The 21,799-nt window shown below is 42.4% G+C and overlaps 2 protein-coding genes across 9 annotated transcripts in view; one reads left to right on the forward strand and one right to left on the reverse strand.

The window, feature by feature from the left end:
* Positions 1 to 13,438, forward strand: part of TNRC6A (trinucleotide repeat containing adaptor 6A) — a 94,713-nt gene extending 81,275 nt beyond the window's left edge. For all 6 annotated transcript variants that reach the window (XM_075179364.1, XM_075179363.1, XM_075179361.1 and 3 more), the window contains 12 exons: positions 405 to 533; positions 1,564 to 1,701; positions 3,054 to 3,173; positions 4,237 to 4,438; positions 4,547 to 4,678; positions 5,299 to 5,457; positions 5,897 to 6,037; positions 6,137 to 6,244; positions 6,908 to 7,129; positions 8,294 to 8,364; positions 8,444 to 8,583; positions 8,844 to 13,438. In XM_075179364.1, coding sequence (XP_075035465.1) covers positions 405 to 533; positions 1,564 to 1,701; positions 3,054 to 3,173; positions 4,237 to 4,438; positions 4,547 to 4,678; positions 5,299 to 5,457; positions 5,897 to 6,037; positions 6,137 to 6,244; positions 6,908 to 7,129; positions 8,294 to 8,364; positions 8,444 to 8,583; positions 8,844 to 9,204 — 1,923 coding nt within the window. In that variant the 3' untranslated portion in view covers positions 9,205 to 13,438. The remainder of the gene's footprint in view (positions 1 to 404; positions 534 to 1,563; positions 1,702 to 3,053; positions 3,174 to 4,236; positions 4,439 to 4,546; positions 4,679 to 5,298; positions 5,458 to 5,896; positions 6,038 to 6,136; positions 6,245 to 6,907; positions 7,130 to 8,293; positions 8,365 to 8,443; positions 8,584 to 8,843) is intronic.
* Positions 13,439 to 14,683: 1,245 nt separating this feature from the next.
* The window catches only part of LOC142097492 (interphotoreceptor matrix proteoglycan 2-like), a 46,778-nt gene continuing 39,662 nt past the window's right edge, over positions 14,684 to 21,799 (reverse strand). For all 3 annotated transcript variants that reach the window (XM_075179367.1, XM_075179369.1, XM_075179371.1), the window contains 2 exons: positions 16,187 to 16,328; positions 14,684 to 15,485 (listed from right to left, as the gene is read on the reverse strand). In XM_075179367.1, the coding sequence (XP_075035468.1) occupies positions 15,411 to 15,485; positions 16,187 to 16,328 (217 nt within the window). In that variant the 3' untranslated portion in view covers positions 14,684 to 15,410. The remainder of the gene's footprint in view (positions 15,486 to 16,186; positions 16,329 to 21,799) is intronic.

The raw sequence follows: 21,799 nt of genomic DNA on the forward strand, positions 1-21,799 counted from the left end.
GCTGCTAAGGGTATCTGTTTTCTAGTACAATGCGCTTATTGAACATTTCTTTTTGTTTTCACTTCTATCCTAAAAATGTTTTCTTTGTGGTTTTGAATAATTCTGTAACAGTCTCAGCAGCAGAGGCTTCAGAGGTGTCCAGTAGTAGTGTATATACTTGTACAGTTATTAATATATATTAATCATGTAATGTAATGGTCCTTATATAATTCATTTTGATTTATTGTTAAAACAACGTTTGGATACTAATTTTTATGGTTTGTTTCCTGCCTCTGATCCCCAGTGTGCTGAGTGTAAAGGGGAGCACAGTACAGGGGTTATGTAAAGCGGGAAAATTCCCTTTTAAAGATGATGGAAATGTTGTAATGATGTCGCCAATAAACAGTTACCATTTCTCTGCACAGAATGGCAATCCCAATATGTATGGAGTTGGCAACGCTGCACAAGCTCGGGGGGCACAGCATCCTCAAGCCCTCAACTCATCTCAGCCTAATCTCCGTGCGCAAGTGCCTCCTAATATTATGCCCCCTCAGGTATGTCTGAGTACTGCAGCTGCAAGACGTTGCATGCATCAAATGCTGCAGTGCTACGTTGTTGTACATTTGTTTATAGGCCGACATAAGAGCACTGTTGGTGTCCTGTAACTTTAGTTGTCCGTGTAGTTCTATGTTCTGTGTACCAATCCTTTTCATTCTTTGCCTGGTTATGTTTTAGTCTTTTCTTTTTATTATGTCAGAGAGGTCCTGTAAGCGGTAATTAACAGCACAGATGTGTGTTTTTTTTATGTTTGTTTTTTTTTTTTTTTTTTTAATTCACCCCACTGAAAGCATTAGTACTAAACAAGTCTCTTAAAGTTTTTTATAACCATTTAGAAATTTTAGTCGAACTCCTAGGGGGGAATTGACCGCCTCGCTAAAACTATTACCATTATTACGGTAGTTTTAACCCGGCTTTCTGCTCGCATCAAAAAGCCAGCGTTAGAACTACCGTAATAACAGTAATTATGTGCACTTTTATGCACAGGCTACGTTACTGTTAACAGTAACGCGGCCATCTGAATACCCCCCCCCTAGTATTCGGCCCTCTCCCAATCCCTTTCCTTCACTGCTGGAAAATATGGCAGATCCATGGTTGTGTTGCTGAAAATCTGATGGGTTCAATTGTTGTGGGGGGGGGGGGGGGGGGGGGTGTTTATCCATGAGTAATGTCAGCAACATATCATCCATTGGGTAGTGGATACATTGCTTTTACTTTGTGCAATATAAAGGGAATAAAATCCCTTGTCCCATCTTATCATTCACCTCTTCTGCGGTGGTGTAATGCAGAACGGCAGACTACTCATGAAGTATAGACTTAGTAAGTTAGTAGAGATTGTTAGGTGATTAAATACAAATCTAACATAGAAGCTACTTGTTACGCTTTAAAACAATGTAGTATTTAGCTGTAAATCCTATAAAACATGTCCTGTGACGTGGACCATGAGCTGTATACACTGTGATGTTATGGTTGTGTAACATGACTTCTGGCAGACATTTATTCTGTGTATAATGTTTCCTTTATCAGGTCCCTCCTTCCTTATTGAAGTATCCGCCTAACAGCGGGGGCCTGAATTCCCTGTTCGGCCCCCAGCAAGTCGCCATGTTGAGTCAACTCTCCCAACTAAATCAGCTTTCACAGCTCTCTCAGATCTCCCAGCTACAAGTAAGTGGTTTAGAAGGATTTCCAAGCCCTGACAATGATACGTACCATCCTTTTGTTACATGTAATTATCATGGACGGCCATAGGGCTAATGCAGACTGTTGCCCTTCCTGAAAACTGGAATTGGCCTTCAATATTGACTGCGAGTCTGAGACCTGATTGCTGTATACATAACATTTAATAGGAGGTTTCTATTATATGCGTATATATCTCAATATCTATATACATCAGTGTGTGTCATTAGTAAGTCTCCTGGGCTTGTTGGGCAATTCAAGACTGGTCCACATCACCCCTTTTGCGCTGCGTTATTAGATGGCATGATGCTAGATGGTAATAACTTTATTATATTGCTATCTGGCCTGTCACTCTGTAAAGTGTGCTTAAACAATGTCCTTTTCCTCTTTCCCCCACTCGGCCATATACCCACGTACACCCGCCATAGAGATTTGTGCAGCCGGATGCAAAGTCTCTATGTGCAGTTACATTATAACTTCAAGAAAACATCCCTGTTTATCTGTACTGTTTTATCCCTGTACTGGAATATCTATAGCTTGCTAAATTATTGTGCTGATTGGCTAAATGTAGATTTGTGAAGGACAGCGGAAAAGTGTAATTTGTTTTTCTCGTTGCTCATTTACCTGTATAAAGGCCATAAATTAAATTAAAAAAAAAAATAATTATTCCAGTTAAGAGAGTCATGGGAATGTTCAGAAACCCCCCATAAATCTGTTTGGATCAACGTAAGAAAAATATTTACCAGTTAAATGTAATCCTCTCCAAACCCTAAAACTTGGTTTTGTCATAAAGAGTTATTGGGTGGTAAAATTCCACTGTCAGCATGACATAGTAGTGTTACGCAGTACTTTACTGAGACTTGGCTCCAGTTAGAAATTTGATGGCAAAAAAAGGTAGTTCCCCTTTTAAACCTGGAGCTTCATTTCCAATGTAACAAGCTATGACGCCTTATTGATTTTATTTACTCTTTGTACAGGAGATTCAGGGTTTGTTAATGCACGTGTGATGCTGGTGCATGCACTTGTTTTAACACTTGAAAACATTTGTATATTTTAAAATACATTATTGTTAGTGGAGCTTGTTCACGCCTGTACAGAAGGAAGCCCAGCTGGGGGTGTGAAAGATTAGACACTGCAGTTTTCATCAGTTAACAAATGTTCTTGTGCAGTTAATTGGGGTCCTCATAAAAAACAAACAAACAAAACCCTGTGGGGTTTTTAAAATGCCCTTTTTTGGAAACCTAAAACTCGTTGCTGTAAATGAGCCTGTAGAGTTGGCCCATGTGGCATTGCAATTATTTTTGTTGTGTTTTGTTTTTAAATAAAATCTTCTGTTACAGCGGTTATTGGCTCAGCAGCAGCAGCAACAACAACAACAACAGCAGCAGCAACAGCAGCAGAAAGTGCAGAACCAAAGGGGAACAATGCCCCCAGGGGGGCGCCAGCAGCAGGAACAGCAGGTATGTAAATATGATGTTTTGACACAGCTGCTTTTTTTTTTTTTCAGGATCTGTGTAATAAAAGCACGTGCTTAAACATATTATGATCGCTTATGGCTTTCAGCTTGACAACTAGGTATTTAATGGTACCCAGTTGCAGACCCGTCCCTTGCACAGTCTATGGCTCTACCTGCCAGGGGGGTTTGAATTTCTTCACTGCTGACTACCAGTAGCTTTTTAGTGTGTGTACATCTCCATTAAGTGTTTGTACATACATGTCTGTGTCTCTTTCTGAAATTCAACATCTGTGGGAACATCAGAAACATACAGAGAGAATTTTTCTCATGTACAGCAGCCCTGCTTGGACATTTCTCATCAGTGAGCACAGAAAGGGGACTAAGTGAAATGTTTTCTGTCAAATCAGATGTTACTAAATCCTGACTGACAGGGTGCAGTAACATTTACTCACGTCATAGTCTGTAATAATGTTTTGTTTTAGTAAAAACAAGAAATAAGTAATTATGCACTAATATCTTCATAGATGCCTATTTAGGCTGTGGTCTGTAGGGATCATTTCTACATGCATTAACAAAATTACAATTTCAAAAGAATGTGTAGAGTTTTGGTCCAAAACTGTCTTATATATCTCTGAAATAGAGATGGTGTATCATGACAACAATACTGTGCAGACTCTCTCCTCTCTCTCTCTCTTGGGTTCTGCCTACATGTTGTCATGATACACCATCTCCCTCTCTACTGGGTTCCATCTACATGTTGTCATGATATACTATTCTCTCTCTCTTGTTCTGCCTATATGTTGTCGTCATTCTCTCTCTCCCCGCCTATATGTTGTCATAATACACCATCTCTCTCTCTTGTTCTGTCTATGTTGTCATGATGCACAATCTCTCTCTCGTTCCGTTTATGTTGTCATGATGCACAATCTCTCTCTGGTTTCGTCTACACGATGTCATGATGCACCGTCTCTCACTCGGATTCTGTCTTCGTGTTGTCATGATGCACCGTCTTTCTCTTGGGTTCTGTCTTCGTGTTGTCATGATACACAGTCTCTGCTCTCTTTTAGGCCCGGTCCCTCAGCATGCAGCAGCAGCAGTCCCGCCAGCTTGACCCCAGTCTCATGATGAAGCAAGCTATGCCTCCTTCCCAACAAGGAATGCTTCACCAGCCCCCTATGAAGTCCTACCTGGATAATGTTATGCCTCACTCAACCCCAGAACTTCCAAAAGTTCCTTCACCCATCAATGCTTTCAATGGCTATTCATTAGGTGGGTTATTCTCGAAATTCTACTGCTTTTACACTGTTGTTTGTAATAGATCTGTTCATTAAGTTACTTGCTGTAACCAAGTTATTTTTTTCTTCTGTTTGTTTGTAGGCCTGAACTCAAACTTGAATGTAAATATGGAACTTGGGGGTATGAAGGAACCGCAGTCCCGCCTGAGGAAATGGACTACAGTAGACAGCATGTCTCCTAATACTTCGCTGGAGCAGAATTCCAGTAAACATGGTAATACACATCCTCCGGCGATGGGGTTTATTTTATGCCACAGGTTGAAAATTGTCTTTAGCAGGTCAAAGAAAAACCTGAAAAGTGTATTGGCTGTTACAGTGGTTGTCGTCACATCAGCCACAGGTTATCTTCCGCTTAAGGCTGTTTTTATAAATGCACCATCGCAAATATTTAAATAACTTTATTTAAACTTGGACACTATAGAGGCATCCATTCTGTGTGCTGAAACTCCTAATGATGTATCCTGTCCATTCACTATAGGGACTAGGGTCACTGGTTCCACCCACAAAATGACTGCCTCCACTGTGTGTCTCTACCAGCTCCGCTCATTAGCGTTGAGACTTATTGGATGGTTATAATGCTCCTCATCACAGGCTAACCCTCGCGCCCATCCCACAGCTTTTGGCTGCAAAATAATATCATTAGCGTTGTTATGCTACTAAAACAAGTTAAAGCGTTCAATATGTTTACCTTTTATGGAGTATTTGCTCTTTGGAAATGAGAAGTAAAAATATGAATGAACATAAGTATACAAGGTTTGATCTGTATACAGCAGTGCAAATCATGCTGGGCTGAGTCTTACTACAATCTAATGGGACATTTTGCTGTCTGGGCAGGTGCTATTTCAAGTGGCTTCAGGCTTGACGATTCTCCATTTGGTTCTTACGACTTTATGAACAGCAGTAACTCTCCATCCAGCCCTCCGGGATCTATAGGGGACGGCTGGTCCAGTGCCAAATCGCCAAATGGCTCCAGCAGTGTCAACTGGCCACCAGGTGAGATGTTGTCCTCTTGTGACGCCAGTCATGTTCACGGAAGTCTGCGGCAGATTCGGAGTCGTTTGTCCATCTGTTATGTTCCATGTTATCTCTAATTCACTCTTCACTTTTTCTTTTAATTTACAATAGGTGGGTTCATTGCATGTTCTAGGGATTGCCCATGCTTTTATAGACTTCTGTGGACCCCCTTGGGAAGCAGTTCTAGATTAGAACAGGTTCTCTCACGTACACTCTATAGGGTAGCTGTATTTTCTGAAAACTTTGAACGTGCGCTAACCACATTTCAATGGCCAGTGTGTACGTAGCCTAAAGAAAGGCGTAGGCCGTTAATTACCTCGTATATCTGTGACATGGGGGAGGATTATCCTACAGCTGGTGTCTTCTCCCCATCTCTCCTGTCTAAATGTATGCCAACATCTCCGATGTTTTGTTCCAGAATTTCGTCCTGGTGAGCCATGGAAAGGATATCCAAACATTGACCCAGAAACTGACCCGTATGTTACTCCTGGCAGTGTCATCAATAATATGTCAATTAATACTGTGCGGGGTGTGGAGCACCTCAGGGACAGAAACAGTGGTAAATAAACCCCCCACCACCACCGCACTTCCCAGTCTACGGCTGGCACAGGGACCTCTGTCTGTGGCCTACACTGAACTTCTGCTTGTTCCTTCTCAGGGTCATCCTCATCTTTGAACACCGCGCTGCCTTCAAATAGTGCCTGGTCATCCATTCGTGCCTCCAACTACAATGTTTCCCACAGCAGTACCGCACAAAGCACTTCAGGTACACAATGTCACACTGAGTGGATGTACACCGCTCAGGCAGTCTGTGAGTTACTAGGATCTAACATCAGTCTGTGATGTCACTGGTAACGCCATAGGCTGTGTCCTCATGAATATAAGTTTAGCCTACAAATTGCTCCTTCCGCAGATGATTTTAAAGAGGAAGTAAAATCAGTATTCATTATTAATATATGTCAAAAGGTGTGTGTTTACTGGAATGATATAACTGAAAGGGTTATCCTAAACTGAATGTCCACTATGCTTTCACCCCTCTAATTTGTAACTATTTGCTAGATACTCTTCAATAGGGTGTGTCTAACACTTATGTAGCCTCTGAAACCAGTGCTTTAAGTGCTCTGTCTACAGCCGTTGTGCCAACATCAGCTGCTCTGTTCAGGCCAGACATAGACACAAGCCTGCATACACCCACCCAGCCCTCGGATGATGGCATAAGCTGCAGCATAGGTCAAGGGATTAGATACACATTATTAGAGTGTATCTAGCAAACCGAGAAAGAGAGGGCTTCTATTGTCACACACAACACCTTTAAAACAAAAGTTCACATATATAGACTTGGCTCTTAAAATATAGATTTTTTTTTTTATTTATTTTTTTAAAAAATAATGTATATTTTCCACTAAAACCTTTACATTACATTTTACAGTTAGAAACAGTGATCCCAAACCAACATGGTCTCCTGGTTCTGTCAATAACACCTCCCTGGCACATGAGCTGTGGAAAGTCCCTTTGCCATCTAAAAACATCAGTGCTCCGTCCAGGCCTCCCCCAGGGCTTACCGGTCAGAAGCCGCCTTTATCCGCCTGGGATAACAGCTCCCTGCGCCTAGGTAGCGGGTGGGGATCTTCTGACTCCAGATACACGCCAGGTAAGAACTTGCTTGGGAAATGATGTTGACATTGCATTGCTGCAAATAAAGCCGATTTATTTTCCTGTGCTGCCTCCTGGTGGTGAACTCGGGCACGTCTGACCTGTAAACATCCTGTCCAGTAGCAACATTATTTGCCCTGCTTCTTTTTTTTTTTTTTATTCCTTATTAAAACAATTTTGTGAAATGCACAGATATCCCTCTGTGCTGTCAGAGAATGAGCAGTAGAATGAATCATTCTGAGCACAAGTATCCACACTGTATATATATTCATTATATCTTGTCCAGTCCTCTGCTTTATCACTGGACCTGTGTCATTGTGACGTCTCTGCACCAGGTAGATGGGCATGGCTTGCTGCTGTCTACACACGATCCTACCTGTAAGAACACCTTTCCAGTACTGCTCTGGTGACATCTTCCTATTGCTGAATAGTGAGATAAAGGGATAGATGTGTAAAGACACGTGTTCTCTGTACTATTAGAACATGCAATGGATGACTGCCGGTTATGTGTTACCTACACTGTGCTCACAGGAAAGTGAATACAGCTTACAGGGGTTAGGCAGAGAGCGGAGGCTGGGGCTGGGAGAGGTTTGGGTCCTTGTATGCCGGATGTCTCCAGATTAATAGTTCCCATCACTTTAGGATATTGAGCAACGGTTACAAGTTGCATTTGTGGTACCGCATACCTGGCTGTGTCTGTAATGGTATAGCTCAGTGTTGGCTAACCTGTGACCCTCCAGGTCTTGTGAAACTACAAGTCCCAGCATGCTTTGCCAATATACAACAGCTTATTGCTGGAAGGGTATACTGGGACTTGTAGTTTCATAACACCTGGAGGGTCACAGGTTAGCCAACACTGGTGTAGCTGCCACTTAGAGTATAGGAGTAATGGTCATGTCTCCACGTACAATTCATTTAAGGATGTGTGACACCATGGTATTTTATAGCTAAGGCACAAGAGCGCCTTCAGATTAAGTGATACCTCATATCCTTAGTGCTTGCTTAAACCATGATTGTGTAGTGTTTGTAGCTGAACATACATGTTAGCATGTGAGTGATATGCGGTTCTGTCATATACATGAATGTCCATGCTGTTGTATTGTAATGGAGATATTTACACCCTATGGTGTCCAGTTACTAATACCGCTCTGGTCGGTTTCAGGTTCCACTTGGAGTGAAAACAGCTCAGGGAGAATAACGAATTGGCTAGTTCTGAAAAACCTAACACCTCAGGTGAGTGACGTCTTGTGATCGGCGTTTACTATACTCTGTTGTGTAAGAGATCCCTGTACTCACCGGTATCTGTCCGCAGATTGACGGCTCCACCCTGCGTACTCTGTGCATGCAGCACGGGCCTCTGATTACATTCCACCTGAACCTGCCACATGGTACTGCTCTGGTCCGTTACAGTTCCAAGGAAGAGGTAGTAAAGGCACAAAAGTCTCTGCACATGTAAGTAGTGTCCTCTCACCGTGTGCCGGATACAGGAGAATAAGCAATTGCAAAGCTGTTCTTGTAGCCGGCTGAATAGAGCCAAACCCCTTTTCTAGATTTGGGTTGTAGGTTGTAGTGACAGTGCTGGTATATAGATGCTGTCGACAGAGGTGTAGCCGGCGGGTATTCTGCCATTATGTGATATTTGAATGATAAACGAGTGCACTGTAGACAAAAAAATCCATCTTAATAACGGTGTTTTTGCTGTTCCCCGACAGGTGTGTTTTAGGGAACACTACTATCCTTGCCGAGTTCGCCAGTGAAGAGGAGATCAGTCGTTTCTTTGCACAAGGCCAGTCTATGACCCCTTCCCCTGGCTGGCAGTCCCTGGGCTCCGGCCACAACCGGCTAGGGTCCTTGGATAGCCCCCACAGCATCTCTAACCGCGGAGATATCAATCAATGGAACAGCCCCGGCCCTTCCGGCTCTGGAGATCTTCATGGCACTTCTCTTTGGGGCACCCCAAATTATTCCACAAGCCTATGGGGGAACCCAAGCAGTGAGAGCCGTGGTTTTAGCAGTCCATCGCCCGTCGGCTCTTTCCTTCCTGTTGATCACTTAAACGGAGAGCCTATGTAGCTTAGTCACATGACCTCGGATGATTGTTACTGGTCAGCCGCTGGCTGGACTATTGGTGTGAAACTGCAGTCTGCTCTTCTGCACACTTCCCATTGTTTTATTCTTTTTTTTTTTTTCTTTTTTTTTATTTTAGCCCAAAACATATCAGTTTGAAATACTTGAATCATGCAGGCCAATATTATAATGTGAAATAGAAAAAAAATAATCTATATTTACACTTCCACATTAGTGCTATTCATATTATAACTGCGTATAATGAGCTGTTCGTTGGTTTTGAATTCCAGTTTTATATTTTCCAGTGTCCCTCCCCCCAACCCCGCTCTGTATGTCCGAGCTAGTACACCCACCCGCCCGTCGTTTTCCCTTGTTGCACTGAACGGTGCGTCGCCCTTTGTTTTTATTTTGTAATTATCAGAAACAGCTAAAGTGTAACTGTTTACTCTAGTGTGTACTTAAGAAATCAAAACATAAGTGATTTAATGCTTGTTATTTCTAAGATGCCTTGATTATACCTACCTTTATTATGGTATTACAAAGTTTTTAACTGCCTTCCAGCTTCATAATTTGAAGCTCAGTGACTCCTTGCAGAGCAACGCGTCCACTGACGTCTTCAGCGCTGAAGGGGGTTAAAGTGAACTGACGGTTGAAACTTTTAAAATAAATAATAATAAAAAAAAAAACACAAAAAAAAGCAGAAAAAGTGTTGCACCAGGTTTTCATGGCCAAAACCTAATAGAATTTCGCTCTATGGTTTTAATAAAAAATATATACATTTAAAAAAAAATTAAAAAAATAAAATGTAAAAAAAAATAAATTTAAATATATAAAAAAAAAAAAGTGGCCACAGCTGTGACATATGCCCTACATGTGCCAGTAGGGGGCAGCACTTTCAGAGGCTTTGCGTTTTCTTTTAGAGGTGCCTTACTAGGGACCTCTTGTTTACATTATTTTTTTTCTGTTGGGAGGGGTCGTTGTTCGGTGGGTGGGGTGGGATTTTTATTTTTATTTTTTTCCTGCAAATTAAATGTTTACTCTTCCATCAGTTTAAAAATGTGTAAAAGAAAAAAAAAAAAAAAAGAAAAATTGTGCTGAGGACGCTTTTATCTCTGGGAGTCAAACAGTGTTTGGTCATGTGTCTTTGTATTTTTTATTTTTTTTTGTTTGATTTTTTTTGTGTGATTTCTGAATTCTTAATGACAATGGGGAAAACACCGTGGCTCTCAGGAATAATAATACGATAGGTAGCCCTTCCCTTCTCCCCAGTATCAAACAAAAGAAAAAATAAATACTAGTAAAAATGCAACTTGTTATTTTTAGCACTAACAGTGCTTATTTCTCAAAGACTTCTTCTCTGCCAAAAAATCCCCCACCCCCTCTCTAAAGCTTTCTAAAGCCAAGAAAAGAGAACATTTTTGCTTTGATGCTGTGTCTTTTTAGTGAGTAGTCTTGAGATTTTTGCTGATAATGACAATATAGTTTATTTTGTTTAAGTGGTTGTCTTCGCTTTGTGACAGTTTCATTAATGTTCTGCAATGTCTTTTTTTTTTTATTATTTTTTTTTTTAAAGCCAATTATTTAGTAACTATGCACATTTATGCACATTGTAACCAAGTACTGGGCTGATCAATTTCTTGTGTTGTACATCGAAAAAAGCAAAAAAAAAAAATAGTTTATAAAAAAATAATAATGTTTAGAAGTCAATGATTGCAAATACTTAATTGCAAAGGAACAAGTTACATATTGTTTTTGTCGTTGCCATAAATGGTATTCTGCTTGTTTGGTCAAAGAATTTAAAAAACTGAACAAGGGTAAAAATATTGGTGTAAATCCTGACCTTTAACCCTTCCACCGCACATTTTTGGAGGAGGGGGGTGGGACAGGGGTTACCAGCAGTTACTCTCCTGCCTCTACTCCCTACGGTTTTGTTTTTATATGGTTTTAATCATTTTGTGGCCTCCCAGGGGAGGTTACAGCTCTTTTTGTGTCCTTGCATTTACACTCACCAGTGGGCCCGGGAATGAGCAGTAATGCATTGCAGGGAAGATGTTCTGATAAACATATGTTCTAGGCCTCATTAGTGGAGATGCAGCATTTAAATGTTCATTTCTCTGTTAAGTTTCTTTATACCCTGTGTTTTCCTGTTTATGTCATTGGGGACTGTCAGCTATAAAGTCGCTCAGTGACATCAACACCTACAGGTTAGAAAGGTCCTGCGTAGAAAGTAAGTCGCAATAAGGGCTTTTGATGTCTGCACACAGAGGGGGCTGCCGATTTCTGGGCTGAACGTGTATTCATGAATGCAGCCAATCAGTTCATCAGAAAGCGGTGACATCACGGAGAATTCAGCCTATCGTTTCTCCTGAAACTTGTGCCAGTACTGATTGATTTGATGGGCCCGCATTTTTGTGATTACGCGATCGGCCAGAAATACGGCCACCTCCGCTGTCTTTATGCACTTTAAGTCACGCATCTGCCAAGAATAGGATCCACTAATTTTAAATCACAAAAACAACATATGTTCACCTGGTATCGCTCATCATACTTTATCCAGTCACTGGTGATGGGGACTGCAGGAGCACAAATAACTAATGGGTTTTAAAAAAATTATATTTGGGATAAACAAGCTAGTTAATTTCTTTTTTTATATTATTTAATAAAGACATAGCAAAAGAATCTTAACACAAGGTGCATTAATATTTCTACCAATTCCAGGGTTATACCCATAAACCTGTTCAAGGCTGTTTCCCAAATATGAATTTGCTGAGCCCGAGTCCCGTTACATTCTGCACACTTTGCCATTACTCATTGCCTTGATTCTGATTGTTTTGTGTCAGCCGATACAAATCAACTTGTGGCTTTTAACTGTTTACAAATAGAAAATGATTGTACATTTTACAATTTTTTTTATTTTTTTTTTGATTGATGAAGTGTAAGAGATTAGTGAACCATGTATTTTTCGCTGCTTAGCCTTTAATAGTTGTGTTTTGTTTTGTTTTTTTGTCTATTTGTTTTTCTCCTTGTGACTTAATTTGTAAGCTTTCTTTTTTTTTTTTTCTTAATGCAGTCTGAAAAAATATAAACCTTAAATATGCTTGGACTGTATTTAGTGGTGTGAAACGTGTTGAATAATCAGAGGAGAAGTGTAATATTTGTAATGTTGTATGAGGCAAACACTTCAGCGTTTGTTCCTGGTATATAAACAATATAGCCTTAGACTATCTGGGAAAAACCTTTTAAGAGGACTGTCTACAGGCGCCGGAGGTAGCCATCGCGTGGGATGAATTCGGCCCGTTCACTAACGCCAATGGCGATGAGGAGCCCGAGCGCTTGAGGTGCTTCCTTCGGTCTTTATCGAGTTGAAGGGCCGAGCGTTGATTACGCCCACGAAAAAAATGGCTGCCTCCGCTGTGCGCAAGGGACGGATACACTAAGAGGACTTTGCCAGAATGTGTTTCTAACTGTACTATCCTGCACTAAACTTGTAACTTGAAAAATATACAGGACACAGCCGCGTGGAAATTACATTTGATAACACTTGAGTACGCTTTTACCGCCTTTATACCTCAGTTAAAGAACAACCCAGCAGTGACTGAATAGCGTTTTTTATTTTCTTTTACATTTAGCACATGTGTCCTGCTCCTCTCCCCCATCCCTCCTGGTGCTTTCCAGCACAGTGGTGTTTGTATCTTGTAGCTAGACAAAGTGGTCTAATCTGCCAATGGGTGCGCTGTGTTCCTTGTAAGGTCATTTCAAGTCAGCCTTCTGTATTTCAATAAAAACAAACACTTTATCTGTAACTTATTACAAACAGTACTGTAGTGAATCCTGGCCCTGATGACATGGAAGGTGGGTGTGTGTGTCCTGCCTGGTATTATTACACGATGTGTTGCAGGACCACTCTCCTAATCTTAAAAAAAAAAATTAAGGACTAATGTGCGTAGGGAGGCCTATAATAAATCGTTTTCAGGTCTCTCTCGCTCTTTGCGGGGCTCGATTATAAGTAACAAAATAATAAAAAGGAATAAAAAAAAAACAAAAAAAACCAAAGCTAGCTTTGTGACACTTCCCAGGCGAAGGTAAAAAGTATCTCAATGTTTAGCTGCCCTCCAAACACTTGAATGGAGCGTTTCTTTTACAGCATCTTATTGTATTGTTCAAATGCTTGAATGCTTCCTGTTTTTATTTTTGTTTTATGAAGCTTGTAATGTAATAAATAAAGTATGTTTGCTCTTAAGATCTGCCTCCGTGTTTTTGAGTGGCTGTTTCGGCTCATATTAAGCGCCACTTCTACTGGACTCGCCCTTGTACCTGTGGCTCTGCTGGATGACCTTTATGAGAACTGCCACAGGTAATTGCAGAAAAGGTGGTTATTGCCAATTGGGCAATGAGCACTAGTCTAGGACTGCTTAGAAAATGAGTGGTTGCTAAGTGTTACATCACGTTTTATACATAGCTGCAAAATAGTACCCAAGTCTCCCACTGTTACCTGTAATTCCTATTGTCCATTACTTATGGAGAGACTGCAAAACCATCTGATACACTTCAGGACACATGGTTCAGCCCTCTAACCTTCAAAAGGACCACACAGATCTGGCAATAAAGCAGGGAACTGATTGTCCCATCACTGCTCTAGAGCAACATAATTAGTTTCCTTTAGAAGTGGTCCTTACTAACTCTCTAAAATAATAGGCACCCCACTTGCAGTCATTTGTAAATACTTTCTATACCTGGATTATGTGATGTCATCAGTGTTACCGGACAACAAAAGGGCTCTAGTCTAGTAACTTGCCACCACCTGTGTTGTAAGGTAGCTCCCCCCAAACACATGGTACAATCCTCTTCAAATACCCCCCATCGCTCATTACACAGGTAGGTTGTGAGAGCCTGAGACTCCCCTAACAATTACAGAAGCGCGTATTTACCCATTCATGTTAAAGTGGTCTTGAGGTGCTCTGCCACTAATCTAAGCTGTTTCATTGTCTATGGGAGGTATATAGACTGTCCAACTGGTGTGTTTATGCCACACTATTCCTTAGAAGTGTTATGGATGCTGCAGACAATGTTGATACAATGTATCAGTGCTCTGGAACTTTGCTTACACACTGCCTGTTATACAGATGGATTGTACTTCTGTGTACTATCTCCGAGAGCCGAGAATATCGGTAACAACAAGTGAGGCTGCCTCTACTATGCTCTTATTTCTATATTCTTTACAAAATTAGCTGAAAAGATTTTACTGGTATGATCTCTGGGTCTTAATTCTCCTATAAACACTTCTTTTTTTTTTTTTTTTTTGCCTGATTTTAACACCAAGACGGTATCTTAGTTTTGATATTTACCTTTTTAGATAGTTGCTTTGTATTTTGTGATGAGTGGACTGGATGAACAACCCAACACTTTAATATTAGTGCCCGGTTAACAGGAAAGCACACGCTTGCTTAGCCTAGGACAAAAGCCATACAATATGTATTGCAGAAAATCTGATCTTGCGTCTTTTTGTTTTTGTTTTTAATATAGTTTTTGTTCACAATATTTGTATAAAGCATTGCATGTGTAGTTTAGATTTATAACAAAACTGATTATTTCCCGCCCTGAACAGCAACACATAATAACCTTCTGTTTCTCTCAATGACTCTCTTCTAGGGGAACATGAGAAACCAGCCTTCTGTTTAGGTGCCTACTTTTCACATAAGTACTGGGCAACACTTTTATTGACATTATCTTAATTGTTTTATCTATTGCACAAATTTGCAAGACAGTAGGGTATGAAATCATTGTATGGTAATGACGTGATACATTAGTCCAGAGCAGTCTATAGGGGGTTGACATGGGATGTTTCTGCAATCACATGGGATGATGTAGACCACAAAAAGGGCAACACGCAGTATATATCTTGTGCATTGTCCATCGCCCCTGTCCAACCAGGGACTTGTGGGGCTGATGTTTCATCAACAAACCACTGCATGTTCTAAGTTCACTCCACGATGCTTAAACCATCACTAGTTATATTCACAGTATGAACTGATTTCTCAGAGGTCTTAAATATTGATATCCAGTATTATGTCCAGTGTTGCAGGTCAAGCATCCAGTTTTAAGGACAGGTGTTAAGACCATGCAATATATTGCAGGCACTGTCGTCAGTGTCCTTTCTATAAACCCTGTTCACAAGCCCTTCTTTGAAGACTCTTCCGTCACACAGTTGTCGGCTATGCGGTCCAGCTCCGTTCTGTGTTCACCAACTCCATACCTTCAAAGTACGAGTGAGGTCTGCGAGCATGAAACTGAAATAGAAAAATATTTAAAATAAATGGGCCAAGTGTTGTCATTCCATCTTGTCGTTATTCAAATGCTAAGATAATTACAGAAATTGAGGTGCCGAGTGGCTTCATTTCGTAGGTCATGCAAGTGTTTGGCCACATCTAAAACAACGGGTGGTTCAGTGATCAGGCCATCGTTGGGCACCATTAGCGTGGTCAGATGATGTCATGGTCTAGAACGTCATTGACACAGTTCAGATGTTAATCAAGATTGTCAGTCTTTTTGGACCTACTAAAAATGATTTGCTTGGCTGTCAAAATTGCAGCGTATGGGCAACAAACCTGCTTTATAATCTCATTCTACAATTCCCTGGCTTTCCCACTTGCAAGCTTGGTTGGTATTATTGGGACCCTTTTTAGGATAGTTTTGTTTGAGCTATGGCAGATGCAATTCTACACACAATTTCTCAGCTCAATCAAACTTATAATTTAGTTTTCATCCTCCTATCTGGGGCACCCTGCTACCTTGGGGTTGAGGTTTGGACAGAGGATGTAGTTAAACTTATGTGACGAGCTTCTGTCTGGTGAAGGCCCGCCAGTAGAAAATCGCTCCCTGTAAGAACTGCTGCTGTCTGGAAAGACCTCTTTATGCACAATTACTCAACAGCCCTGTCCAGTGTGATCACCATAAGCATTGCACATAAGATCTATGCAGCAATACGTACCGGAGACTGTAGAGAGAGCTGGTGCAAGATGGGGAACGGGGTCCAGTGAATTGGTTCCATAGGCCAACTGCACACGGAAACGTCACTCGCTTTCCCTGAATCGATCATCAGGTCGTTAACACTGCTACAGCTGGTCTCTAGCCTAAAATACAGAAAAAACAGGGTCCAATGTGACTTCCTTTTCTTCTTATAACATATATATATATATATATATATATATATATATATATATTTTTTTTTATATTAAATGGCCATAACATACTTGAAGGTTATCTCCACCTAACACTGCGTTGTGGTGTAACGCGGGTTCATCTATACAATAATTACAAATATATCATTGATCTCACTACTTACCTGGCTGGTAGACACCAGTGTTACCATTGCGTCATGTCCTGGCACTGTAATTAAGGTAACTTTAATGGTTGTGGACAAACAAGTGAGAGCCAGGTGCTTTTATACCAGATTTGGCCCACCTGTAGCTAGGCTGTTGAGGCCCTGCTGAGCCTTGTAGTCACACATAATCTAGAAAGCCAATGAATACCCAAGCCTGGTATAAAAGTGGCCAATCGTTATCTCACACCTTAGCTATTTGGGAAAACTCCCAGCTGTAAATTTGTTTACACGTGATTTGCAATTGTCATTTTTATTTCTTCCTATTGCAAGAGCACATAATAGAGAAATGATTAGCTCCTAGTTCTTGTCTCCTATTAAATATATATTTTCTATAGTAAAATGTGAAGTTCGCACTTTCTGGTCACAATTCATGTAGATAATCCACTATAAGAATGTACGGCTTGCTCTTCATTGCTGCGGAATTATTGGCGCTAAATAAATAGATGATTGTCTAGTATTACAAAATGTTTCAGAAACGAATTGTGTATAAGATCTAGTACTGTAATAGTACTGTATTTCAGTACCAAAAAGAGACAGAGTGTGAAGCAATTACTCCCCAACATCTATCTCACCCTCCAGTCGCCCTTCTGCAGATTCGGTCTTGGAAGAAAGGGTTATAGACTGGTCGAGGGCGCAGCAAGCTGAGCGCTAATTGATTTCCTTGCGTCTCTGCCCAATCAGACATTCTTCCAGATTCCGTGATGTCTGCTTAATGGACCACAGGACAGAAAAACACAGCAGGGGAAGTCGGCTTTTAATTAAACAGCACAAATCTCAGCTATCTATTAAATCTGCCAGCGACGCATTGCAGAGACTAAAGTCACCCACCGCCCGCAAGTAAAAAGTTACTTTATTTTTCTGTGTCCAGTGTTAATGGTTTTATGTCAGAAGGTTACACAGCACAGGAGATGTACACAACACTTTGTGATTTTCCTGATTACAATTGATTTAATGCTGCACAGAAGGTGACACTAATTGATTGTATCATTACCAGAACAGCCAGCTCCGTTGTCAAGGGTGACATGTTATGCGGTCCTGCGGACCGTCATCCTGTCTGCTCACATCAGTGATGGACCTTCCCGCAGGCGGGGTGATCTGATCAGATGTGTGAGCCCAGACGATGCACTTTAAAGAGCTTTCGTCCACATGCAGTGTGGACTTTACAGACATGTAGCATGTGCGTGCACCGCATAACGTGCCTTTCATGTGTCCATTATCACACGGCTAATCTGGTAATTTACATGTGAATTTGTTATCGGACATTTACTGCGTTCAGACTTTTTGCAAACCCTTTCTCCCACACTGTGCTACCGATAGACCATTTTCTGTACACACAGACGGCAGAATAATACACAGCCTGTGAGATTTTATGGTGATTTGCTGTGAACAGAAGATGCTCATCTCGCCCAGTTTGTCAAACAATAACTGACATAAAAACAGGCCCCTTGCTGCCTGCTGGGCCCAATCTGAATGAGCCCTTAAGGACAGCTAACTTCCAAGGTGAAAAATGTCTCAATAGTGGATTGCACCAGCGTGTGATAGAGCCCAGACTGAAGGATGAAATCCAGACTACAGGACAGTTATGGAGGACAGAGTTGGGTGCATGGACTTTATATCCAAAGAGGCGCAGAGTCCTCTCTAGGACTGTCTGACCCTCCTAGCTGTACATTCCCACCAATTAATATATGCAATATACCCCTGTATCGCTGCAGAGTCTGTCTTTTTATAGCATCATTCTCTCTGTCTTCGTGTCTCTCTGTATTACAGCAATGTGTCTTTCTCAACATGTCTCCCTCGCCATGTCTCTATGTATTACAGCAGTGCTTCTCCCTCTCTGTTATTATAGCAATGCGTCTCTCCATGTCTCTCTGTATTGCAGCAGTGTGTCCCTCTCCCTTTTTCTCTGTATTGCAGCAGAGCGTCTCTCCCCCCTCTGTATTACAGCAGTGCATCTCTCTCCACATCTCTCTGTATTGCAGCATTGTCTTTCTCTCCCTCTCTCTGTATAGCAGCAGTGCATCTATCTCCCTCTCTCTTCATTACAGCAGTGCATCTCTGTCCCTCTCTCTGTATTGCAGCAATGTCTGTCTTATCTGCATATTACTTCTATTTTCAGAATGTCTGGGTCATGTTTGGGGGATAAAATAATGAACATAGGGGAACAAGGAATGATACTGCTGAAGGAGCTACGGAAATGTCATATTTATGTTTAAAGTAAAATCCCCGTCTACTTCTATACGGTGCTCCTCCCAATCACTAGCAGGACGCCTCCGTCTACTTCTATAGGGTGCTCCCCCCAATCACTAGTACGACGTCCCCGTCTACTTCTATACGGTGCTCCTCCCAATCACTAGTACGACGTCCTCGTCTACTTCTATACGGTGCTCCTCCCAATCACTAGTACGACGTCCCCGTCTACTTCTATACGGTGCTCCCCCCAATCACTAGTACGACGTTCCCGTCTACTTCTATACGGTGCTCCCCCCAATCACTAGGACGACGTCCCCGTCTACTTCTATACGGTGCTCCTCCCAATCACTAGGACGACGTCCCCGTCTACTTCTATATGGTGCTCCTCCCAATCACTAGCACGACGTCCCCGTCTACTTCTATATGGTCCTCCCCCAATCACTAGTACGACATCCCCGTCTACTTCTATATGGTGCTCCTCCCAATCACTAGCAGGACGCCCCCGTCTACTTCTATATGGTGCTCCCCCCAATCACTAGTACGGCGCCCCGTCTACTTCTATACGGTGCTCCCCCCAATCACTAGTACGACGTCCCTGTCTACTTCTATACGGTGCTCCTCCCAATCACTAGCACGACGCCCCCGTCTACTTCTATACGGTGCTCCCCCCAATCACTAGTACGACGTCCCTGTCTACTTCTATACGGTGCTCCTCCCAATCACTAGCACGACGACCCCGTCTACTTCTATATGGTGCTCCCCCCAATCACTAGTACGGCGCCCCGTCTACTTCTATACGGTGCTCCTCCCAATCACTAGCGCGCCGTCCCCGTCTACTTCTATACGGTGCTCCTCCCAATCACTAGCGCGACGTCCCCGTCTACTTCTAGACGGTGCTCCTCCCAATCACTAGCACGATGCCCCCGTCTACTTCTATACGGTGCTCCCCCCAATCACTAGTATGACGTCCCCGTCTACTTCTATACGGTGCTCCTCCCAATCACTAGCACGACGCCCCTGTCTACTTCTATACGGTGCTCCTCCCAATCACTAGCGCGACATCCCCGTCTACTTCTAGACGGTGCTCCTCCCAATCACTAGTACGACGTCCCCGTCTACTTCTAGATGGTGCTCCTCCCAATCACTAGTACGGCGCCCCGTCTACTTCTAAACGGTGCTCCTCCCAATCACTAGTACGACGTCCCCATCTAGTTCTATACGGCGCACCTCCCAGTGACTAGCGCAATGTCCCCGTCTACTTCTATACGGTGCTCCTCCCAATCACTAGCACGACGCCCCCGTCTAATTCTATACGGTGCTCCCCCCAATCACTAGTACGACGTCCCCGTCTACTTCTATACGGTGCTCCTCCCAATCACTAGTACGACGCCCCTGTCTACTTCTATACGGTGCTCCCCCCAATCACTAGTATGACGTCCCCGTCTACTTCTATACGGTGCTCCTCCCAATCACTAGTACGGCGCCCCCGTCTAATTCTATATGGTGCTCCCCCCAATCACTAGTACGACGTCCCCATCTAGTTCTATACGGTGCACCTCCCAATCATTACTACGACATAAGGGTCCCAGGCCTTCGGGCAGTTTTATCCAGAGGACGAGCCCTGGATGGACTGGAGGAATCCCCTGAATTTATAATCTCAGATATAGTACCTGCACCAGGGGAGGCCAGCACCACTGTACCCGATAATCAGACAATTTTATCAACATGAAGAATAACACTAACTGCTTTATGTCTGCTCATCTAGGATACTGTATTATCTGGAATGAGATGTCTGTGGGGGGTGTAGGGGGTTACTTGTCCACTCCGTGTGAAACTCTCCACACTGCAATTGATCTGTTCTCCCCCCAGTAATCCTGCCCTCAACATCTTCCCTGCAGCAGGCTCAGTGCAGAGAAGAGAATAACCATGACAACAGCTCAGCCAATCACAGCGCTGCATTCCTGCGCGTCCCCAATACCTCCACTGCTAAGGTAATAGGGTCTCGGAGCCTGTTTCGGGATTTAACCCCTGCAGTGCTGGAGTGGTGGGAGAGATACAATCAAACGCATTGAGCAAGACGAGCAGCCTGATTAAATATTCAGTGCACAGTCCTTTGTGCGCATGTGCTGAATTATAGACAGACATGCAAATCGCCTGTGTGTCTGGCTCTCCCACCCAACGCATCTTTAATCTCTCGTTAACAAGAGCAGACTGTGCGCTGGTGTGTTCATTATATTACTATGTGCTACTCTATGGCAGATATACTGCTCTGTGATACACACAGTGCAGGGTGAGGATTATAATGGTGCATGAAATAAATCTACAACATACGGTCTGGACTAGAAGAGAAGTCAGTAAGAGTTACACTGTCTGCAGCCAGTGGCACCAGGGATCAGTCAGTAGCTAAAATGTCAGTGTCAACCTTGATTTATGCTAAATGTTGTCAGGAAAATTACTGACAGTAAAATGGTGTTGGTATGTATATATCCCACCTTGTGACATCTCATGTTATATAATATATATTATACTGGGGACTAATGGAGTGCTGCTTCATACAGGTAGAGTCACAACAGTCTCTAATTAACAAAAGAACAGGTAGCATCTTTTCTACTCAGTGCTGCCCTCAGTTGGGCTTTATTGGGAATGGCAGACTTATTCTAAAATACTAACAATGTGAATAGGCCCCACCCTAAGTTAGTGTTAAATTTCCAAACTCTGTGGCCATTCAGTACCCTACACTACACCGCTATCATTCACAATACTGACATCCACTCTCCACAACTATCGTACACAACACCGACACCCACGGTCTGCTGCTATTGTATACAACACCGACACCCACGGTCTGCTGCTATTGTACACAGCACAGACACCCACACTCCACCGCTATCATACACAAGACTGGCACCCGCTGTAAATTGCCATTGTACACAATACTAAAACCCACAATATAAAGCCACCCACACTCCACTTCCACCTTATACAGCACCCACACTCCACTTCCACCTTATACAGCACCCACACTACACT

This window comes from Mixophyes fleayi, chromosome 7 (assembly GCF_038048845.1).
Source record: "Mixophyes fleayi isolate aMixFle1 chromosome 7, aMixFle1.hap1, whole genome shotgun sequence".
Lineage (NCBI taxonomy): Eukaryota > Metazoa > Chordata > Amphibia > Anura > Limnodynastidae > Mixophyes > Mixophyes fleayi.